Source organism: Micrasema longulum, unplaced genomic scaffold, assembly GCF_059751315.1.
Source record: "Micrasema longulum isolate JH-2025_06_02 unplaced genomic scaffold, ASM5975131v1 h1tg001266l, whole genome shotgun sequence".
NCBI classification, from domain to species: domain Eukaryota; kingdom Metazoa; phylum Arthropoda; class Insecta; order Trichoptera; family Brachycentridae; genus Micrasema; species Micrasema longulum.
Window position 1 is genome coordinate 27,406 of NW_028278453.1, and position 21,319 is coordinate 48,724.

The 21,319-nt window shown below is 34.1% G+C and overlaps 1 protein-coding gene across 1 annotated transcript in view; it reads left to right on the plus strand.

The window, feature by feature from the left end:
* LOC148276154 (short-chain dehydrogenase/reductase family 16C member 6-like) overlaps positions 1 to 17,510 on the plus strand; it is a 34,770-nt gene extending 17,260 nt beyond the window's left edge. The window contains exons 2-6 of the mRNA XM_088234683.1: positions 4,983 to 5,098; positions 9,831 to 9,950; positions 12,846 to 13,007; positions 15,548 to 15,747; positions 17,298 to 17,510. Of these exons, the coding sequence (XP_088090809.1) occupies positions 4,983 to 5,098; positions 9,831 to 9,950; positions 12,846 to 13,007; positions 15,548 to 15,747; positions 17,298 to 17,400 (701 nt within the window). The 3' untranslated portion in view covers positions 17,401 to 17,510. The remainder of the gene's footprint in view (positions 1 to 4,982; positions 5,099 to 9,830; positions 9,951 to 12,845; positions 13,008 to 15,547; positions 15,748 to 17,297) is intronic.
* Positions 17,511 to 21,319: the final 3,809 nt, after the last annotated feature.

The window sequence follows — 21,319 nt, forward strand, 5'->3', positions numbered from 1 at the left end:
TATTTGCAACTATCACATAGGTACATTTAAATAATATTAAGCGGGTATGTAATTTCAACAATGTTTTGAGTATGTCCAAATGTTTGTAGGCAGGCTGGATTTCCTCCCTGGGGAGTTATTTAGAACTAAATTTGTGGTTTTCCCTCTCTGTTGCAACAAATTTAGGTATGTAATTTATTTGGATAACCATACAATAGAAGATTATTGGTTGAATTTGATCATTCCACATATTTATTGGTTTTCCTCTTTAAAATTTGAAACAGTTTTTTTCATTTGTTCAAAAGATGTCAAGTTCATATTTCTGTTTTATACGATTAAATGGTTTTTAATTTATTTAAAATGTTTTTTTTTTCAATTTTTATTTTTTATATAACGATATAATATACCCGTTATATAATATAATTAACGATATAATATACCCGTTTAATAGTTTGTTCGTACCCTGAAGCGATTGCACCTTAAAAAATTTCACCATCACATTATTTAAAAATGAAATTTCATGATAAAACTTTCAATAAACGTTGAAAGTATTTATTTAGTATTTACTATTCGCACAAAGCTTGTAGACATCGCGGCGGCATCACTTATTTTCAATTAGAACTATTACCATTGAATATTACAGGAAATTCCTCATCACTTCATCTGTTTGTTTATTAAAATAAAATAAACGAAAAGAGTGAGATTGACATAATCTTTTATTGCATTCAGTAAACTTTCTCTCGTTTCTAACTCTTCATACACAACAGTTCAACGTGCAACATTATTTAAAAACCAAAGATGTTCACGTCTCTTAGTACGATTTGAAATGTCCAGTATCAATAATTCGTTTTAATTTTAAACAAATGATACATATATATTATGTTAAAAAAGGCAGTCTTTAAATTATTTAAAGGAGCGTCAAACATACTAGCATCACACCATTTCCCTGTGAAGGTAGGCAGAGATAATAGAACGCCAAATCCTGCCATATATTCCTAGGTTTTCTGTACGTTTTTTCCTTCCTTTTTCATCCTTTTGACATGATCAACTTACAGTGTTAGCTATGATCGGCCAGTGAAAAGACATGTTGCCTACTTAAAAAATGAACTTTAAAAGAAATGCCATCAAGATCCGTACATCTACCGGTCTGTAACCCTCACTATGCACAACACTCTGTCCTTTATAGTTCTTTTTCTAATTATAATGTTTTTTTTCCTCTTTCGATGTATTTACATGCTCCTGAAAATTATAAATATATTGCATTGCCTGGTTGTTGTAAATTAATCATATTTTCTCTGTGCATGTTTCTTACCGCGCGGTCTGCACCCGAGTGCGGGCGGGTGGCTGGGGGAGGTAGCCTTATACGTGGCGAGAGAGAGATAGACAGCGCGCTATCTCTCTCGCGACAGGATTGGTCGGCCTACTCCCGCCTGCCATTGGCCGGCCTATGTCAGCCGCGTGGATTAGTTATGTATAAAACGCCGCAGCGCAAAAAATAAATCAGTGTCAACCTTATACTCGTGTTTGAATCATCTCCCGCTCTACTCTCCGCCGATACCGACCACGCTACAAGACCTTCGCCTGCCCTTGGATTCTACTTCTAGACTTCTCACCTTACGGATCCCGACCGCGGCGCTCTCTTGGAATTAAAAGTCCTTTTCAGGACTACTTGTCAAATCGGCTTTTTGCTGCAGTGAACCAGTGCCAGTGCTTCGCCCTTCGGTTTCCGCCGCCAGTGAAATTAAGTGTGTGCTTCGTTCTTCGGTTTCCGCTGCCTTACAAACAGCGGAAGGGACGACCTATTGAAGAGTGGTGGACCCGCTAACTCGTCGGTAGCGCGTTAGCTACACAGGGTATCAAAGGCATTATGAGCTTGCCAACACCCAAAATACGCTTAGATACAGCGATTGTAGATTAGGGAATCATATTATGTAAATTAATTATTACAATAAAATAAATCCGTTTTAAAAATAAACCGCGATCTATGTTCAAATTTATACTAAAGACTGATTTATTAAATCTTATGTTATTGTATGTTTTCCATAAGATAATCACAGCCAGTTCTTGGTCATTAGAAAGATTTATTGAGCTACCGATTGTTTGTTCTGTTTTGTATGAAAATTTTTACTTTGTATGAAGTAACTTACATAATATTAGGTGTACAACTTTGCCACCATTTTTTTTCTGAAATTCGAGGTCTTATTGTAAAAAACTGGTAATGTATGATTCAAAGTTTTGTCCATCGCTGGCAACTACGTTCTCCCATCTTTCAGGCATTGGACAGCGTACGAATCCCGCGTTGAAAAAATGGACATCTTTTGAAGCGATCCACGAATCGATCAATTTTTTTACTTCTTCAAAAGACCGGAAGTGTTGATCAGCTAGACCGTGTGTCATTGATCGAAACAAGTAATAGTCAGAGGGAGCAACGTCTGGAGACGGCGGGTGGGTCAGGACTCATTTCAACGATTCCAAGTATGTCTAGACCACTTTTGCAACATGGGGTCGAGCATCGTCATGCTACAAAATCACTTCATCGTGTTTCTAGTTCTACTGCGGCCGTTTGTTTTTCAATGCTTTGCTCAAACGCATTAATTGCGTTCGATAATGATCAGCATTCACTTGGTTTTAACAGCTCATAATACACTATGCCGAGCTGGTTCCACCAAATACAGAGTTTACACTTAAAGCCATGAATATTCGGTTTGGCTTTCGATGTGGAAGCGTGGCCGGGAAATCCCCATGAGTTTCTGCGCTTAGAGTTATTGTAATGGATCCATTTTTCGTTCCCAGTCACAATGCGATGCAGAAATCTCTTCCGTCTTTGCCTTTCAAGTAACTGTTTACAAGCAAACAAGCGCTGTTCAACATCTCTTGGTTTAAACGCGTACGGTACCTAATTTTCTTGCTTCTAAATCATTCGCATGGTTTTAAGGCGTTTTGAAATTGCTTGTTGAGTCACTCGTAACGATCGTGCTAATTCTTCTTGACTTTGACACGAGTTTTCATCAAGTAAATTCTGCATTTTCGAAAATCTTCCCTCTTGCACCGCTATGGCTGTCTTTGACGTGAAAATCACCGTTCTTGTTGAAACGACTAACGACGCGTTCTTTCACTAATAGGGGCCTCACCATAATTATTTGAGAGCATTCGATGAGCCTCAGCCGCAAATTTCTTCATATTAAAGCAGAAAATTCAAACCTCCGGCAAATGACGAGAATTTGACTCGTAAACTATCATTCTAAATCGAGAATAACTTTATGATGCAGACACAAATCGATTTCGACCACCACTTACTGCTAAAGCCATCTGTAGGAAAAAGGTGGAAGCATAGTTGCACACCATATCGAACAATAATTTAGCCTCTTCTAAATTTTGTCTTGAAATTATTACCTACTATTGCTTATTAGAGCTTACAAAGAGCCAGATGTAATGAAAAAAGTACAGTATAGATGAATAAAATGAGTTTTTGTCAAAATGGGACAAACAAAGTAAATTTTTATCGTGATTTATCAACGCTTTACATTTTAATGATTGCTATAGCAATTTCGCTATAGCGAAATAAAATTCGCAAAATTAAGTATTCACTGGGGGAGACCAAAATAAATACCTGTACGATAAGCAATGCAGTGCAATAAGGAAATGTTTGATCGGCTATTTGTCTATCTTTATGGCATAGTTTATACAATTTTAGTATGCAGAATGCAACTAAATAGTGTGTAAAGGCAAGAATTAAGATTTCTCCTACGTCCTATTCAAGGAAGCAAGTGCATTTAACTAAAAAAATGACTTATAAAGTATATTTGATGTCTAGTTAGTGAAGAATTCAGATCCTTCATTTCAATGATGCCTAGACTTTTATATTACCTTATCTAAAATGTTCATCGTCTCTATTGTAATATGTAATATGTTTTTGTAATATTAGCGGCTCCTCGGGGAGTTTAATCCAGTCATTGTCTATAAAAATTTGGACAAACTCAAAATATTGTTGTATTTTTTCCTCGCTGTTCACAGGTTTGTTAAAATAATATAATATATACGAGTACTATACATAGATTTTAAACCTTAAATTACATTTACATTGTTTCCATTGTTGTATTTTTTGTTTTATTGTTTTTTTTTTGTTTTTTCGTTATTTTTCCTTAGACTTATTACAAGAGTGATAAATTATTTATTGTGATATAAGTGTAAATTAGAAGTAAAAATGTTTAATTAAACTAATATCGCTAAAGTTACTATATTATGTATGCACAGCGGGCACACAGTGTACACACACATTGTCAGACATAATACTTTACAAACAGACCCTCACATATAGCATACCTTCACTCACACATAATAGCCCCGCCACACTATGCTCCTTGCGTTGCTCATGCTCCTCGCGCTGCCGCCCTCTCGCCTGATGCACTACCTCTCACCCGATGCACCACCTCTTGCCCATGCACCACCTCTCATCTCGCCCATCTTGCCCATGAAACATCTCGCCCATGCACCACCTCTCGCACGATGTTGCCCTCTCCGCCCACACTGCTCTACTCGCGCAATTAATCGCGACGCTCCGCACTTGTCATTTGTTATTCTATACAATGGACGATGAAACTGTGACAGCGTGCGCCCTATGCATTTTTAGTATAGCTAATTATATCGATGTCATACAAAGAAATATACATCATTCAAAAATGACGCGTGCATCTTGTGTGAGCACTTGATGCGTATTGCAACCGCGTGATTATGTGGCCAACCACTCGCGCTCATATTGCCGGTCCTTTGACTCGCGCTCGATAACCGACGAAATAGGGAGCAGTGTGCACGACGAGGAGCATAACGTGCGGCATGACAAGTACTGTTGCCACACTACGTCTCTGCCTCCTTTCCTTGGTACTTCCCATGCCACTCGTCAAGTGTGTGGCAGGCCCATAACATAAACGTTACTCGTTTATAACGTAGGTACGATTTGTTTATAAGGCTAATTTTAAATATATTTTGTATTTTTTTTATTTCAGGATTATCAAAAACATGCGAAATGATAAAGGAAGAAGGATTCGAAGGACACGGATACGTCTGCGATGTCTCGGACAGACTAGAGGTGTACAAAGTGGCCAAGAAAGTCAAGGAAGAGGTAATATTTCTTTTAAACTGTAACATGAATGGAAACTGAAATTAAAACATAACTACAAAGACAACAAAATAAAATACTAAAAAATGCCTACAACCTTGACTAATTAACACCGACAATAACACAAAATATATAGAGATTGCTACATCATTACTTTCTTGTAATAACGATTTCAAATTGTTTCAAAATGTTTTTCTGGTTTTTTGCCCATAAGATTCAACACCTAGAGAAAGCTTGAAACCCTCAAACTAATACACAAACTCACATCACTCACTCACGTCACATCGAGGATGACGACATCACACTAACAAAAGTAACTGATATACACAATCGCGACGGGAGAACTTCACATCAATACCATACACAGACAGCAAAAAAAAAATAGGACAATCTCGACCGCTTAACAACGGACTGAAAATGTATAATGAGCTCACAGACTGAAGTTAACAGCCATACAGAGATTCAAGACTGAAGTGAGAAGACATTTTAAAACCCTTTTGAAATCTTAGACGATGATTTTTTATAATATAAAACTTAACAAGTTTATCTATAAATAATAAATAAAAAAATATATAAACAACGCATTCCAAGTTCGATTCCTAAAAACATTTAAATAAAATATATATAAATAGTATATTTTTATCATGTTCACGTATCATTCATACACAGGTAAGTTTTGAAAATTCCTAACCGATATTTCAGATGTTTTGAGTTTATCCAATTTTTTGTGGACTCGGACTGGATTAAACCTGGGAGCTGTTAATATTAACATATTACAACAGACATGAAGAACATTTTACAGAAGGGAATATAAAAGTCTAGGCATCCACAGAGCTTATTACCTGTCATTGGCTGTTTAATGTGGTCACTTTACACACGGTGTAATATTCACCATTTTGCCTATATTTGAACATCTACATTCCTTTGACTCTTCTATCTGTTGTCGTTTGTGAAGTTAAAGAGCTGAAACCTTTATTGTTGCGGATGAAATTCATTTGATTGAATTATTGAACGCCTAAAAATATTTTACAATTGTTATACTTCTTCTTGGACCAGGTGGATTCATCAACAATATTATAATATATATATATATAAATTAATGATAAAAAATACACTCATATATTTACATTTTCCTCGCGGTCGTTCTCCTTCTCGTTTGTGTACCATATAATAAGTCTCGGGTTCGATTTCCGACATGGTTGATGTGAAATATTTATTTGAAAAGGGTTACAGATTACACTAGAATATTTCATATTCCCTGTGCTGGTACCTGGGCATAAGACTGATTATCTTATTTTTATGTAACAAAAATAATAATGATGCCCTGGGGTCAATGTACTAAAGTAGTGTCCCTATGCACCATTAGGCGCAGAGCGGGATGATGAATTAATGATACGTATACAAAAAGCCAGTTGATACGGCTTGAAAAAAGCTGTATTTCAATAATTAGCTTTCGATGTGTGACAAAGAAAACACGAAATATATTAAATTTTTTGAATAAAATATTTAATATTTCATTATTACGATTTTTGAAAATCTTAACTTACCCCTTTATATTCCAACAGGCATTTTCTGACAATTGACACCAATAAAATGTTTTATACGAGTAAACGCTAAGGTGTACATCAATGATTATAAAATACGTTCTTATGAGACTACTTGAATTTATTTTGGAAAACTACTAAAATGAAACGGCTCAGGGCCGCAATTACAATGACGGTATAGTTGAAGACAAATTTTCCCGAGTGATTACGAAGATACACTACCAACTCCACCCCCTCAAGTTTTTAAGTAAGTAAATCGGTTTGTACCTACGGCAACAGGTCTAGTACCTCACGTTACACGTATCTACTCATTGAAAGTGAGCTCTATCTTCATCGGTACATACCGAGACGGTATATTTAACTTTTCTATTTGTACCTTCCTCGGTATGGCGAATTTTGATCTGCCAATCTAACAATTTTTATTACGTCATTTCAAATGTCATATGATCAAAATCAACTAATAAGTGACTCTGAAACATTACTCCACGTTAAGTGCTAAATTAAGAATTTAAGTATTTCTCTTTCGTATTTCAAATAAACTTTTGTCATTATATGTCAGGCTCTTTGTCAAAAAAGTTTACTTCGAAACGATAAAAAAAAAATCGCAATTAAAGCAAAAAATGCTCGCTTGAACACGATTTTTTATACGACGTTTGACAATTTCCTGACGCTATGATTAACTTTTCATATGTCTGTATCTACTAAGGTATTACAAAACCAGCTCCATTGACATCTCGATATGTGCTCTCAGAAAAATGGAAAAAAATAATATTAATATTTGTTTTTAAAAGGCAATATTTTTACAAAATCCCAGAGGTCGCGTGATCTTATACATGCGTTCTAATAACCCCATATTTAAAAACTGAACGGCCAGATTCTGCCATATGTTAATATGGCAGCATCTAACCATATTATCTCTGCATCTAACCATTCGGTTTTAAAACTGACAGTAATGTCAGAATTTAATTCGACTTCAAATTTACTTTTTTCTCTTTCGTGTTTAAAATAGATTTTCAAGAAAAAAAGTGTCCACCTCAGAAACATTAAATTTTTTAATAAATCGTAATTAAAACAAAAATTGTAGGTGGAACAAATTTTTCGACACTTTCAATGAGTAGGTACGTGTAGAGTAGTACCACGGGGTTTTAGGCCTCGGTACATACCGATGTACCTACCTTAAAACTCGAAGATAATGAGTCGGTAGTGTATCTTCGTGATCGTTTGAGAAACTTTATCTTTTAACTATGATATCATGGTGAAGCTCTGTCACTTTAAAGTGCAGATATGTGTACCGTGACGTATGCTTCCCCTTGTTTCATATTGATGTACCTATAATAATGTCTTTAACATGTACTGTAGAAGGGAAGATCTGTGCTTTCCGAAACTATGTAAGTATATGATAGGGCTCCAAAATAAATTCAAGTGGTCTTATGAAAAAGAGTTTCATTAAATAAATCTAGTCATGTTATTCCACTCTGTAAATGCCTATTCAACAAATAATATGACACCAATAATATATTACATTATTACCATATTGTAGGTACAAATGAATTTATGAAATTAGTCACAATAATAACTATTTATCTAATTATAATTTTCTTGCAAAAAATATGTTTTTTGGTTTATTTGACATTGTACGAGTATATAAAAATAAAAAATAAAAATTTTATTTAAAACATTGATAACATGAGTACATTAAAAGAGATAGAAAAGAACGGATATCGCCAATTAATAACAAACTAATCAACTTGATTACGGAAAGGCTAATGAGGTTAAACCATTTTATGCAAGTCAGCAAAAAACTTAATGGAGGAATTTGAAGCTACCCGAAATTAGATTGTTATAATGCTTTATTTTGACAATAGTACGAATAATGAATTGGGTATACACCGAAGCTTCTTTGATTAAAATTGATTGCAACAGAGAGGAAACATTTTTAAGGTGGGAAAATGGCTTATGACTTATCATTGGCTGGTTCAAGCGGCCACTTTACACACTGTGTAACATTCACTATTCTATAAATGTTTAAAAATCCACATTTCTAAAACTCTTCCATTTGTTGATTTTTGCTAAGTAAAAGAGCTGAAACCTTTGTTCGTGTAGAAGTGTAGATGATATTTATCTGGCTGAATTATTTCACCTACTAGGCAACGCCTGAAAATGTTTTTCAAATTTTATACTTCTTTTTATACCAGTTAGTTTAATCAACAATGTTTTTAATTTTTAGTATGTCCAAATGTTTGTAGACAGGCTGGACTTTACAAAAATCAACAGATCTAAGGGTTAAGAAAATGCGGGTACTCGAAACCGTTTTAAAGACCGTGGGTCTTCGTATCGGTTTCACTGATATAAAGTAACAATGTTTTTTTTGTCAGTAAACGACTTACTCTTTTTAAATTTTCAATTCCATATATCGCGATTTTAATTTAATTTAACTCCAATACTTTCATTGTCCCTTTCACTGTGGGTTTGGCAAATTATATGTAGGGTCTTTGTCGGAAAAGATAAATTCCATAATCATGCATGTAGCACCGCTTATTTTTAAAAAACCACATCAATTTGACCAACTCACAGTGAAAGGATTGTTAGAAGGTAGGTACTACGTTTGACAATTTCAACACCAAGGGTTAGCATCACTACTTCTTATTGATGGGAAAGGACGGCACAAATCAACAGTTCAGTTCATACGCAGAGAAATTGGGCTCCGAGGACAATACGTATAATTTAATTTACCAACCATTCTGCACATTCTCTCAAAGACGAAAATTTTGCAAGTATCGGATGTTTTAACGGGTAGAAGAGTTGAGGAAACTACCAGTTAGGACCACTTAAACCAACCAATGACATGTCATATGCCCTGTAAATGCTAAGACTTTTATAATCCCTTCTCAAAAATGTTTTCCTTCTCTGTTGCAATAAATTTAGATCATAATGGCTCCCTAGCGACTGAAATCCAGCCTGCCTACAAACATTTGAACATTCTCAAAATATTGTTGAAGCTTCTTTAAAATGTACGAAAAACATAAATATACCTAATATTTAATTTATAATTTTTAGGGGGAATAATGATGTCACAACGACTAAAATCTTTTCAAAATTGTTGCCTCGTTAAAAAATAGATTAGTCAAATTTTAAAATAATGCAGACATTCTATGTAATAAATGTGATAATATTTCAATGATCTTTTTCAGGTTGGAGTAGTCACACTTCTAGTCAATAATGCAGGAATCGTGTATGGTCGACCCTTTCTAGAACTTCCAGATACAGCTATCGAGACTACTTACAAAGTCAATACATTGGGACATTATTGGGTAAAACAATTTCCTTACATACGTACTTTAGTTTGCTATAGTATCTACTTTATGAAAAAAACTGTATTGACAGGCCAATAGATCTGGTGTATTATGTATTTTTTTTAAATGACAACGACCGTTTCTTCGTCTGTTTTAAACCTATTATATTTTTTCGTTTACCATGATTTAGTTGTTACCACATCATGCATAGTTATTTCTATCCAAAAAATTATAACATTTTCATACGAGCCATAGAAGAGCTTTGCTTTTATCTGTAAGCGGTTTTTTTTACTTTGCTCTGTTATTACAAATGACAACAACTCCTCGCCTACGACCAATATTCAGAGGTAAAGAAAATTCAAGTCCAAATTCCATAAAACGAACGATTAATAATTGTAACGATGTTTATGAACATTATTATATCAAGAATATTTTTCTCATTATCATCAAACATAATATATGTTTTATAAAAAAAAACATTAAACCGTTCATTCATGATTTAACCTTTGCTTTCGTTCATAATTTGCTAAAAGTTTTGATTATTTGCACATTTTTCTGTTATTGCATTAGAATAACTTTTTATACATTATCGACAGGTAAATAAAAATACGTGTGTGTCTGTTTGTTTGTTTGTTTGGCCGTCGCCGCATCTTCTCCGAAACGGCGAGTCGTAGGACGTGAAATTTAGACACGTCATTTAAGATGCAATTTGTATTTCAACTTTTATATATTCGAGTTAAATTTGACTCGACCTCTACTCGATACAGACTCAAACTTTTTAACGGTAAGTCGCAGAGACGTGAAATTTACAACAAACATGTAAAATGCTATTTCAAAATCGATTATTGACCGAGCTCTATACAAACTCGATTTTTATTGGTAGGTCGAAGAAACATGAATTTCAAAATGATCTCTTGAAATGGAATTTCTAGGTCAACTTTACCATTTTCGTGCTAAATTTTACTCAATACAGACTTGAACTTTTGCCCGTCGGGATCGAGTTAAAATCAATTTTCATTGGTTTAAAACAAAATTGTCCTATTATTTTAATTTTGTATATCTCGTTATGTGATTTCATCTTAATATCGTGGTCTATCATAAATAATGAATACATGCGTATTTGCAACTTGGAATGCAATATTTCAAAAATAATATTTTGAACTGCAAAAATACTTTACGGTACAAATTATTCTATTACGATATTGTTTGTAGTCGTAATTTCACAAACCCAAATCAACATAAGTTTATTAATAAAATTAACGGCGTTATCAAATGATTTATTTTGCTTTGTTTTTATTTTTTATTATTTTAGATTTTTATCTTTATTTTAAATGACTTCTACTAAATAAGTATGCTAAATCTACATAATATATGATATTATTATTATAAAAATATCATTCGCTTTTGGTGTAGTCGAGAGTCGAGTGAAGTTTGACCGATATTTCGTGCCAATGCTCCTGCAATTCTGTACATTTGTGCGGAAGTCAAGAAAACCGAATTGCCAAATAATTCGCACCATAGCGATAAAAACATTCAAGAAATTTTTGGACATTTTCAAGGACCAGAATGCTGCACCTACGTAATGTTACATACAAGTATGTTTTCAATGAGGACAAAAAATACCTATTAATTTAACGTAAGTGTGCCACGTGCCTGAGTAGGTCTCTCATTTATAAAAAAAAACTGAAAATGACACATTACAAAAATAAAAGATCTGTAATTATAAAAAGTGGCAGTCGTGAAAGTAGGTATAAAGTATCGAATAATTAGAGCTGTAATTTTATAATGAAATATAATTGATATTGCTAAATTTAATGATGAGATGATTAATTTTAATATTGGTTAACTAAAATAGTATAGTACTGCAAAAACAGTTAGTGGATTTAGCAAATAGCATTTAGTTAGCACACAGCATTTAGCATTAGCAAATTCAATGACTGATAATGAAATAGTCATGTTACAGGTGTGAAATCAATGGCATTTCAATTCGTGGATAATTGCCTTCCGCGCCGTCATTGTCCAACGGACTTTCTATAGAAGAACATTACCGCGGATCGGAGTATATAATGTGTCTCCTGGAAAACGTTCATTTAGTGGATTGACGGTAATGCACGCCGACCGACGCAATCTAATGTAGCTAGTATGGGAATAACGTGTTTATACATTATTTGTCAGTGCTAACAGCCAGTTACGTAGAAATATACTACTACTACTTTCGTCAAGCCATTTCCCCGCAGGGGTAGGCAGAGAGGATGGACCGTCTATCATTACATACGTCTATCCTGACTTACATTCCTAGCTTCTTCCACATTCATTCATCTTGTCATACATGCTCTTCGGTCCTGTCTGCTTTTGACATCACCAGACTTAAGATTTTGGTTTACCTGATCATGCCAAGTCTTCCTTGGTCGTCCTCTCCATATATGTGTATTTATAAATGCTTTAACATTATTTCCTCATCCATTCGTTCTACATGACCAAACCATCTAAGTAACTCTTTCCTAATTTTATAAATTACACATGCCCCAGATTTGCACTCTCCCCGATTTCATAATTCTCAATCCTGTCATACATGAATTCCTCCCACATTCGTCTAAAAGATCGCATTTCAACTGCGTTCACTCTGCTTTCATCCTTCTTCTGCCAGTTCCATATGTAAATATGAATTGAAATATTTGTAAATAATATTTGTCCCGAGTGGCTATATCTTTATTACAACAGTTAATACAATTGTAAAGCGCCCTTGAGGTGATTTTTTACAAAAATGGCGCTATAAAAATCAGCCAAATATTATTATCATTATTATTGATATTAGATAAATATGAAATACGGCTACTAAGGGATGTGTCCATTCATTATGCCCCAACGACAGCAAGTGGTTGCCTTCCTACATTTTCTTTGTTCGAATTATAGACGGTGAAAGCATTTCTACCGGACATGATGGAGAGGAAACAGGGCCATATCGTCACAGTCGGTTCGGTCGCTGGTATCTTGGGGACATATCTCTGCACTGATTACAGCGGCTCCAAGGCTGCCAACATCGCCTTTCATGAAGCCCTCTACACGGAACTCAAGGTAATTATAATACTTCATCAATTCAATCATTATAACTTTATAATGAGTGCAGCAGCCATATAACAAGACGTGATTCACGTGACAGAAAACCACTCTTCAACTGAGTAGGTACCTAGTCGAATGAGAAACTTCACACCTACTAGTCGATTGCGAAAGGGCCACAAACGCATTTTAAATCTACAGATGTTGATTTTAAAAAGGTTATATTCAATTTTAACCTAATGTTCTATCTTTTTTTTAAATCCATGTTGTATAACAGGCGCCGGGGCGCAGTTGATTAGACGGCTATCTGTGAAACTGGCGTCGCGGGTTCGATTCCCGCCAGTTGCAAGAAAAAATCAAAGAAAGATTTTTTTCTCAATTGGTCTGGGTATGTGGTGTATTTTTCATTACCTTCTTCCATATCTCCTCTATCCCAACTGCTGACAAGCCTCAAAATAGAGACTTAGCGGATTATTCCTTTTTAAAAAAATTTAAAAACATGAAAAAAAACAATTGGTAAAGAAAATGTAATATATAACTTATGTTTGCACAAGCACATTTTTTAAAATAATAGTATTTCATTTTATTTTTTTAAAAAAAGGAAATATTTGCGTTCTTATTATTTACCCAAATATGTCGATTTTGGGGCAATTTTCAACGAGTTGTAAATAACTCACTATTAGAAAATGGTTATCAATTTGGGATAGATTGAGGTTCGAACCTCGGACTTCTGATCCGTGAGTCCGCAACATTTTTTTTTTACATTTTACATTTTTTTTGCACCACGGCCAGGAGGCCTAATTACAGTGGTGAATTACATCACAGAGCACCCAGGCTTGAGAAAAATCACATTTTAATTTTTGTGTTCTCACCGGGAATTGAACCCGGAACCTTATGTTCGTGAATCAAGCGTCTTGACCACTACACCACGGAGGCCGCCAAACACTAGCCACGGGACCACAACTCGAATTTTTGTTCATCATTTTCGACGAACTAAATATAATAAAAAGGCTAGTTTTTTGCCGACATTTTTGGCAGATTTTTTTGGACAGCGACACGTTATTAAATAAATATACGAAATTTTCTTTACTGGTCGTTTTTTTTAAGGGGATTTTAAAAAACATTAGACTTAAATTAAATGTGAAAGTTTTTTAAATCAATATTCAGTTTATTAAAAATGTGTTTGTGTAAGTTTTGCGAATGCGCCAGCGCTGGATAATCGACCGATTTATTATTGTATTAAACGAAAAAACATAATTATAAACCAGTATTTTAAATCCATAGCTAAACATTGTATATACTTTATTATATTTTTACTATTAAGAATCGCAGCAAAATTCAGACGAACGCAGAAGCATCTGTTCATATTTTATTACCATATCATTAGCAACTAACAAAGCAATAGTAGTCTATGACACCCTCATAAGCGCGCCTGAGCGCGAGAGAGACAAAGATTATTTTCATAATGCGTATGCCATGCGATCATCGCTCTGCGATGTCATACCATACGATTATTCACAGATACTACAAAATGCGTTTGTGTAAGTGTTGCGAACGCGCCAGCTTTACAAAAAATGTTTTCTTGCGTGTGGTAAAAAATAGAGCATTAAATTGCTATGCAGAGTCTCTTGAAAATATACGAAAAAAATAATATAAAATATTTTAATACAGTCGAACTACTTTGAACGACGTCACCAGTTCATATGAATCAACCAAGGATAAGAGATCTATAAAATATAGCCGGTTTACTTACCGTCAACGGACCAATCGAAGAGAACCTCTGACGTCACATGCGGAGTGATTTCAGAAATACAAAACTTTAAAAAATCATAGCGCTGATAATACGATACACAAAAAAAACTTTTTTTTGGCTAAGTTTAAAAGTATATTAACACATAAAAATATAATTAAAAACCACTGAACTTCTTCATTAGCAACGCGAACTGGGAGATATTTAAAAAAACGTACAATTAAAATTGTGGAAAAAACATTACTTTAAGATACTTACGAATATTAATAAGGTTTCTTAAATCTGTTTTGTATGGGAGAGAAAACTATTGAGAAAATACTGGGTCGTGTAATACAACATAAATTGGTTTCATTTTTTGTGTTTCAGTGCCCAAGTACGGCGTTTATTGCAAAAAAGTTATTTCATGACCTACTTTGGCGGGCTCATTTTTATATTTCAATCTACCAAAACGACGGTGAAAATAGTTTATGTGTTTCCACACACATATCTGTGCACATACACAGGATTTAATCCTTTAGAAATTTTACTGAGATTGACAGATGAAGAACTTCTTTATTTTTATTTATTTTTTGCACCACAATAGTCCAGGACGCCCGAATACAATAGTGAATTGCAGCACAGAACAGCCAGGCTTAAAAAACTCAAATAATACTCCCATATCCCTTTCTCATAGGTAGAAGTTCTCTTATTCTCTATTTCTAATGAACCGTCAGTCAAAACAATATTGTAATGATCACAATATGATGTATGTCCTTTACCTTTTTTTAATCTTAGTGATTTTCCTAATCCAAACTAAATTTGTTTTCAGCTTCATGGGCATGACTTCATAAATTTAACCCTCGTATGTCCATACCTGATCAATACTGGTATGTTCCACGGCATCAAGCCTTGGTTACACCCCATGCTGGAACCGGAATATGTGGCGGACCACATCGTCTACTCCATTCAGACCAACAGAATACAGACTGTAATTCCCAACAACCTCAGGATGTTCTTCCCGATTAAATAGTAAGTAATGTGGAGAGCTTTAACCATAAAAGCATATAGCAAAAATAATATGATTATAACATCGAAAAAATGTGTATACGTGTAGTCTGTCAAGAAGGAGTAAAAAACTGTAGTTAAAATATTGGGGTTAGGTCAGACTGCCAGATAGCCTGGTGTAACTTGTCTGTAACAGACGCGGCGGATCACTGGCTTCCGTAGCAATCGCGCCAGTCACAAGAACTGTATACTGTAGGGGCTGATGTCAACGCAGGGTGGCCGGGCGTAGGCAGGCCTCGGCTGATATACGATAAGCTCCGGGGGAGGTATCGCTGCCTAGAGATCCCTTGCGGAGTCGCTGGTGAGTAGCACTGGCGGCCGCAATCCTGAAGCAGGCAACCGGGTTATCTCTCCGTCGGCGGGAACGGCGGGGTGTGTTCCGGGGAAGTAGCCAAGGGTCCAATTTATCCGGGGCCCAAAATTCAATCCAAAGAGTATCCGAGTTCCAAGTCCAGGGGGTAGCGGCGGTCGAATATTCCAGGTGGTGACGAGGTCCGGTTGAAGCGAGGCAGGGAGACAAAGTGGAGAGTTAAAGCCCTTAGTGGTGTTAACGATTGACTGATTTATTATTTGCCCAGCGTGGTTATATATACAATACAATTTGCCGTGCGGCGGCGATGCTAGGCCAATAGCGGGCGGTACTAGGTTGACCAATCACGCGGCGAGAGAGATAGCGAGCACATTCGCCGGCTCTATCGGTCTCTCTCGCTCCACGTATAAGGACGCCTTCCTACCGTTACCCGGCCGCAGATCCCCGCCGACCGCGCGGCGATGGACATTTTAACAGAATAATGAATATTTTTTTCTCTATGACACAGTAAATAGTGTTATAGGCAGTCAATAATATTTTATTAAATTCTATTCTATATGTGCTTCAGTATGGCGATGACCACCCCCGAAAGCGACAAATGTTAGTCTTTATTGGAGAGTAGTACATCGCATACACATACTGAAGTTCCTGATAAAAATATATTGAAAGGCCCCAGGAAGGGCCGCCAAGTTAAAATATGCCGCGTTACGTCGGCAACATTGTCTGTGACTTATTTCACTTGTGTTTCTTTCATCTTAGCAACATTGTAAATAATGGCTGGAATTGCTTTTTTCTGGCTGATTGAGGGTTAAGAAACAAAAACAAACAAATTAAATGTATAAACCAATGATATTGCAATTTATTAACAATAACTAATTAAATCATTCTATATTTGTAATCAACATATATTTGAACCATTTTTGTTTTATACAAATAAAATCAAAATAAGTTTACACACTCAATGATAAAATTAAACATTATGTACAAACTAATATTGCTCTCCTCATTGTAAGTTTACAAAAAAATAGCCAATTGATTAAATTAAAAGTAAAAAAGCTGAGCAGTTTAAATGCTGCATACTTGATTTTTTCAGTCTTGGGAAAAAATCGTAAAAAAATATTTAAAACATGTGTTTTTTCTAAAAACCAGCCCGAAACGGTATGTTTGAAATGTTATAAAATGACTTTTTTTTCTTCCTTTGCAGCCTTTTACCATCAAAGTCCGCATATGAAGCCGTTTTCCGCGTTGTTAAAGGACCCCAGATTATGAGTATGTTCAAAGGACGCCCAAGGGTTGCTGCAGGATAATTTATTTTAATGTTTAGTTACTTAGGAAATAATGTGTTATTAGTTAAGGAAACAGTAGGTACTATATAAAATAGACAAACGATTTTGTCGAAAATAAAAAAATTAAAGTATATCTTATTGTTTGATTTATCTGTAGAATTTTGTTGGTTGTTGTTAGGGGAGATACTACACCAGTTGGAGATGACAGAATAAAAGATGTTGATGTTTGATGTGTAAGTATTTACTATTTACTATATGCTGAATATAGTACAGGACATCGGAAACTGAATCGAACTGGATGATGTGATCATTCACTGTGGTCCTTCTATATATCGTGTTCTTTTGTTCAGGACGTCTCGAAAGCAGGAATGAATTCGATGCATTTTACAGAGTTGCACTGGATTTGTCATCCGATTTCTAGTAAGTTGGTCTTGCATATTATATTGTATTGTGCTAGGCGGTCTCTGTGGTGTAATGGTTAAGGACACTTGAGTCACACACTGAAGGTTCCGGGTTTGATTCCCGGTGAGAATACTAAAATGGAAATATGATTTTTAATTCATTTTTATATTAATATATTCATTTTACAATAATATATTTTTTATAACTCACATTGCTAGTTTTATTTCGATGCTTATTTTATTAATATTTTATTTATCTTTTTATTGGTTTTATATTAATGAATGATTTTTTTAGAATAATTTAATTTCAATCATTTATATTGTTAATTTCATTTAAATTGGTATTTTATTCATGTTTACGCGTGTACATAAGATATATTAAAATTAATGAATACATTTTTACAATAATTTCAATTCAATTTTAATCATTTATATTTTTTATTTTGTTTAAATTAAACAACAAACAACAACAACTTATGCATTTTTTTTGCACCACAACAGGCCAGGAGGCCCGTGAATGTGTATTTTATTAGTGTTTACATGAAATTGATTTTTTATTTGAATATTTTAGTATATTATGTATTCTTTTTCGTTGTTTGTAAACCAAATAGATAAATCAACCCTGGGCATTCTGTGCTGTAATTCACCACTGTAATTGGGCCTCCAGGCCTGTTGTAGTGCCAAAAAATGCACAAAATGTACAAAAGTTTCTTTCTTCGGTCAACACTCTAGATTTCTGGTAAAATAATTTAGCGCGTGTTTGTGTCATCGATCTATGGACGTTGTACCTTTTTGAAAAGTAGATTTGATCTTTAACCTTACTTCCAATAACGATAAGAAATTTATACTTTACATAAATTCTAGCAGTTTATAATTTAAAATTAAGTTCTTATTGACTATGAATTCATGTAAATCATCATATGTAGGTAAGTGCCAATTTTTATTTTATATTTACGCAACACCTCTTCAGTCGAAGAAAGTAGGGTGATACCTATATTTACCAATAACTTTGAATTCGTAGAGGGTTGAATTATTTACTACTTATAAGTTAGTCATGATCCTATAAGTTAGTCATGATCCTATAAAATGAACAAAGTCAAATGAAACGCTTTATTACCTTAAATTTTAATACCTACTTATTTTGCACTAAGCTAATAAAATATTTGTATTTTAAAAAATATAATGGCCATTTAGTTTTTATTTTATTCATTAATTTTATAAGGTAAACAAACAGCATCTCCAAAATATATTGTAATTTCCTTGTATTGTAATTTGTTTGTATTGTTATTGAAGGACACCCATGCATACACCAAAAAATTGTTTACCAATGTAAATTGTGTTTAAATAACAAATTTAGAAAATAAAAAATAAATATATTTTTATTGTTTATAATAATAACGTACGTGCTTCTTTCAATATTTCTATGACTTTTGATTAAAATTTACATTAATTGTTATGAAAAATATCAACCTTGGTAAATCTATAGTTATTTTGTTCGCGTATTCTATATGTATTGAAGATTGTTTCAATAGTTGGTTGACGCGTTTTCTGTGTATAGCAGACGATTTTGTCGGTCTAGATGGGACACGAAATGAAAGTCTTTAAACCAGATCGAGGGAATCAATTTTATTGTTTATTAGTTCGTACAAAAATAATTGGTCTAACATTATTCTTCGATTTAGAAGGGAGTTTATTCTATGGTTCTGTATACTTACAGCATAAATACGGAAATTGAGGTTTAACCGGTAGTTGAACTGTTTAAAGAATTTATGTTGGACCCTTTTTAATCTACCAAATTAGGAGTGCAATATTCTAGCTGGGGACCAAAAAATGTTTTTGGAATAAAGTTTTTCAAATGTCTGCAATATTCTGCATGTTCAAATAGTTTTTTTTTCAGGACTGATTCAACATGAAAGTTTAGTAGGTACCTATCAATAACCAATAACGACACCTAAGTCGCGAACTTGACTACCTCTTATTGAACTAGTAGGGAAATTTGACCGTCGGTGTCGTTTTTTGCGCGAAATACAAAATAAGTGACATTTACTTATATTCAATTCCAGTAAATTTTGCTTGCAAAATTGAAATAGTATGTTGAGATCTTCTTGCATATTTGCGCAGTCTGTGTGAGATTTAATACAAGATTAAATGTTCACATCATCAGCAAAGGAGATGTTTATACAATTTTCAAAACATTTGTTTATATGCATTAAATAGTAAATAGCCTAGGTAAGATCCCTGTGGTACACCAAAACCCAAAAGGTATGGTTATATATTTTGATGGTTATATAGGCTTCAATAGTAATACTTTGCAACCTTTATTCTACATACGATGTAAACAATCTGAGTAAATCCCCGGGTACCATATTTTTTTAAATATTTTTATTCACCCTGTCAAATGCCTTGGAATAAGTAATGTATATGATTGTCATTGCGCATGATTTGCATTGCAAAATCTGTGAAAATTGTTAGATTTGATAAGACTAACCATTATTTTAGGAAACTGTTTTGTTAGTTTGGGATACGTTTCAAAATTAAAACCAGGGGATAAATGCGATCGTGTATTATTTTTTTTAACGGTTTACTGAATACCGACAATATTTAGATGTAGCGATAGTTTTTGGATATTTTATTTGCTCCTGACTTGTGTATTGGAATGACAAGTGATTATGTAAATTTTTGAGGAAAAATTCTTTCTTTTAAAAATTTGTTGAAATGTAAAGTCAACGGAGTCAACGGGGATTGCGCACAGCGTACAATAAATAAAGGTGGGATTCTATCGCTGCTAGCTCCTTTGTTTACGTCAAGCTTAATAAATTGAAAATAAGTTGAAAACGTCCATCTCATTTAAAGCGATAGAACTTACATATATTATCAGAAGCCCACTGATCTGTGGTATTTTTACCCCTTGCCACAACTTTATTTTCAAATCATATTATTTGCGGGAGGGGATATGCAATTCTAAATTTTATGTTTATTTTAAAATAATTGCACCAAAAATTGACTGTAAGGTAACGCTGAGTAACATTATAAGGGTGCCTGGTGTTGGCAAAGGGGTGAGTATCAATTATTATCTAACACATGAATTATAAAAAGAAAAAGTTTAGGTAATGTCAATTTGATCAAAAATATTCATGAGCACATTTGAATAATTTATTCATTCTAGAAGCATAATTTAAGCGTCAGAAAAAAAATGTGTATTAAAAATCCTTTTAAATCATCGCGCAAATAAAAAATAATTGAATATATTCATTTTATAGTTTCGTGGTCTTAAAAAATTTCATAGAACCTAATCTTTATATAATAATAAAACCACGCATTCAGATATCTGTTGAAAAAAACAAACTACTAAATAATTTTAAATTATTTCAAACCCTTGAGCATAGTATTTGGCAGTACTTAGTTATTACGACAGTTTCCTCCAACCAACCAAAATACACTCGGATTATTCTAATTTGGATTTGGGAATATCACGTGGTTATCCCTGTTATTTTTATTTTACTTGTGTTGTGAACACCAAATCATTTTACTTTGTGGTA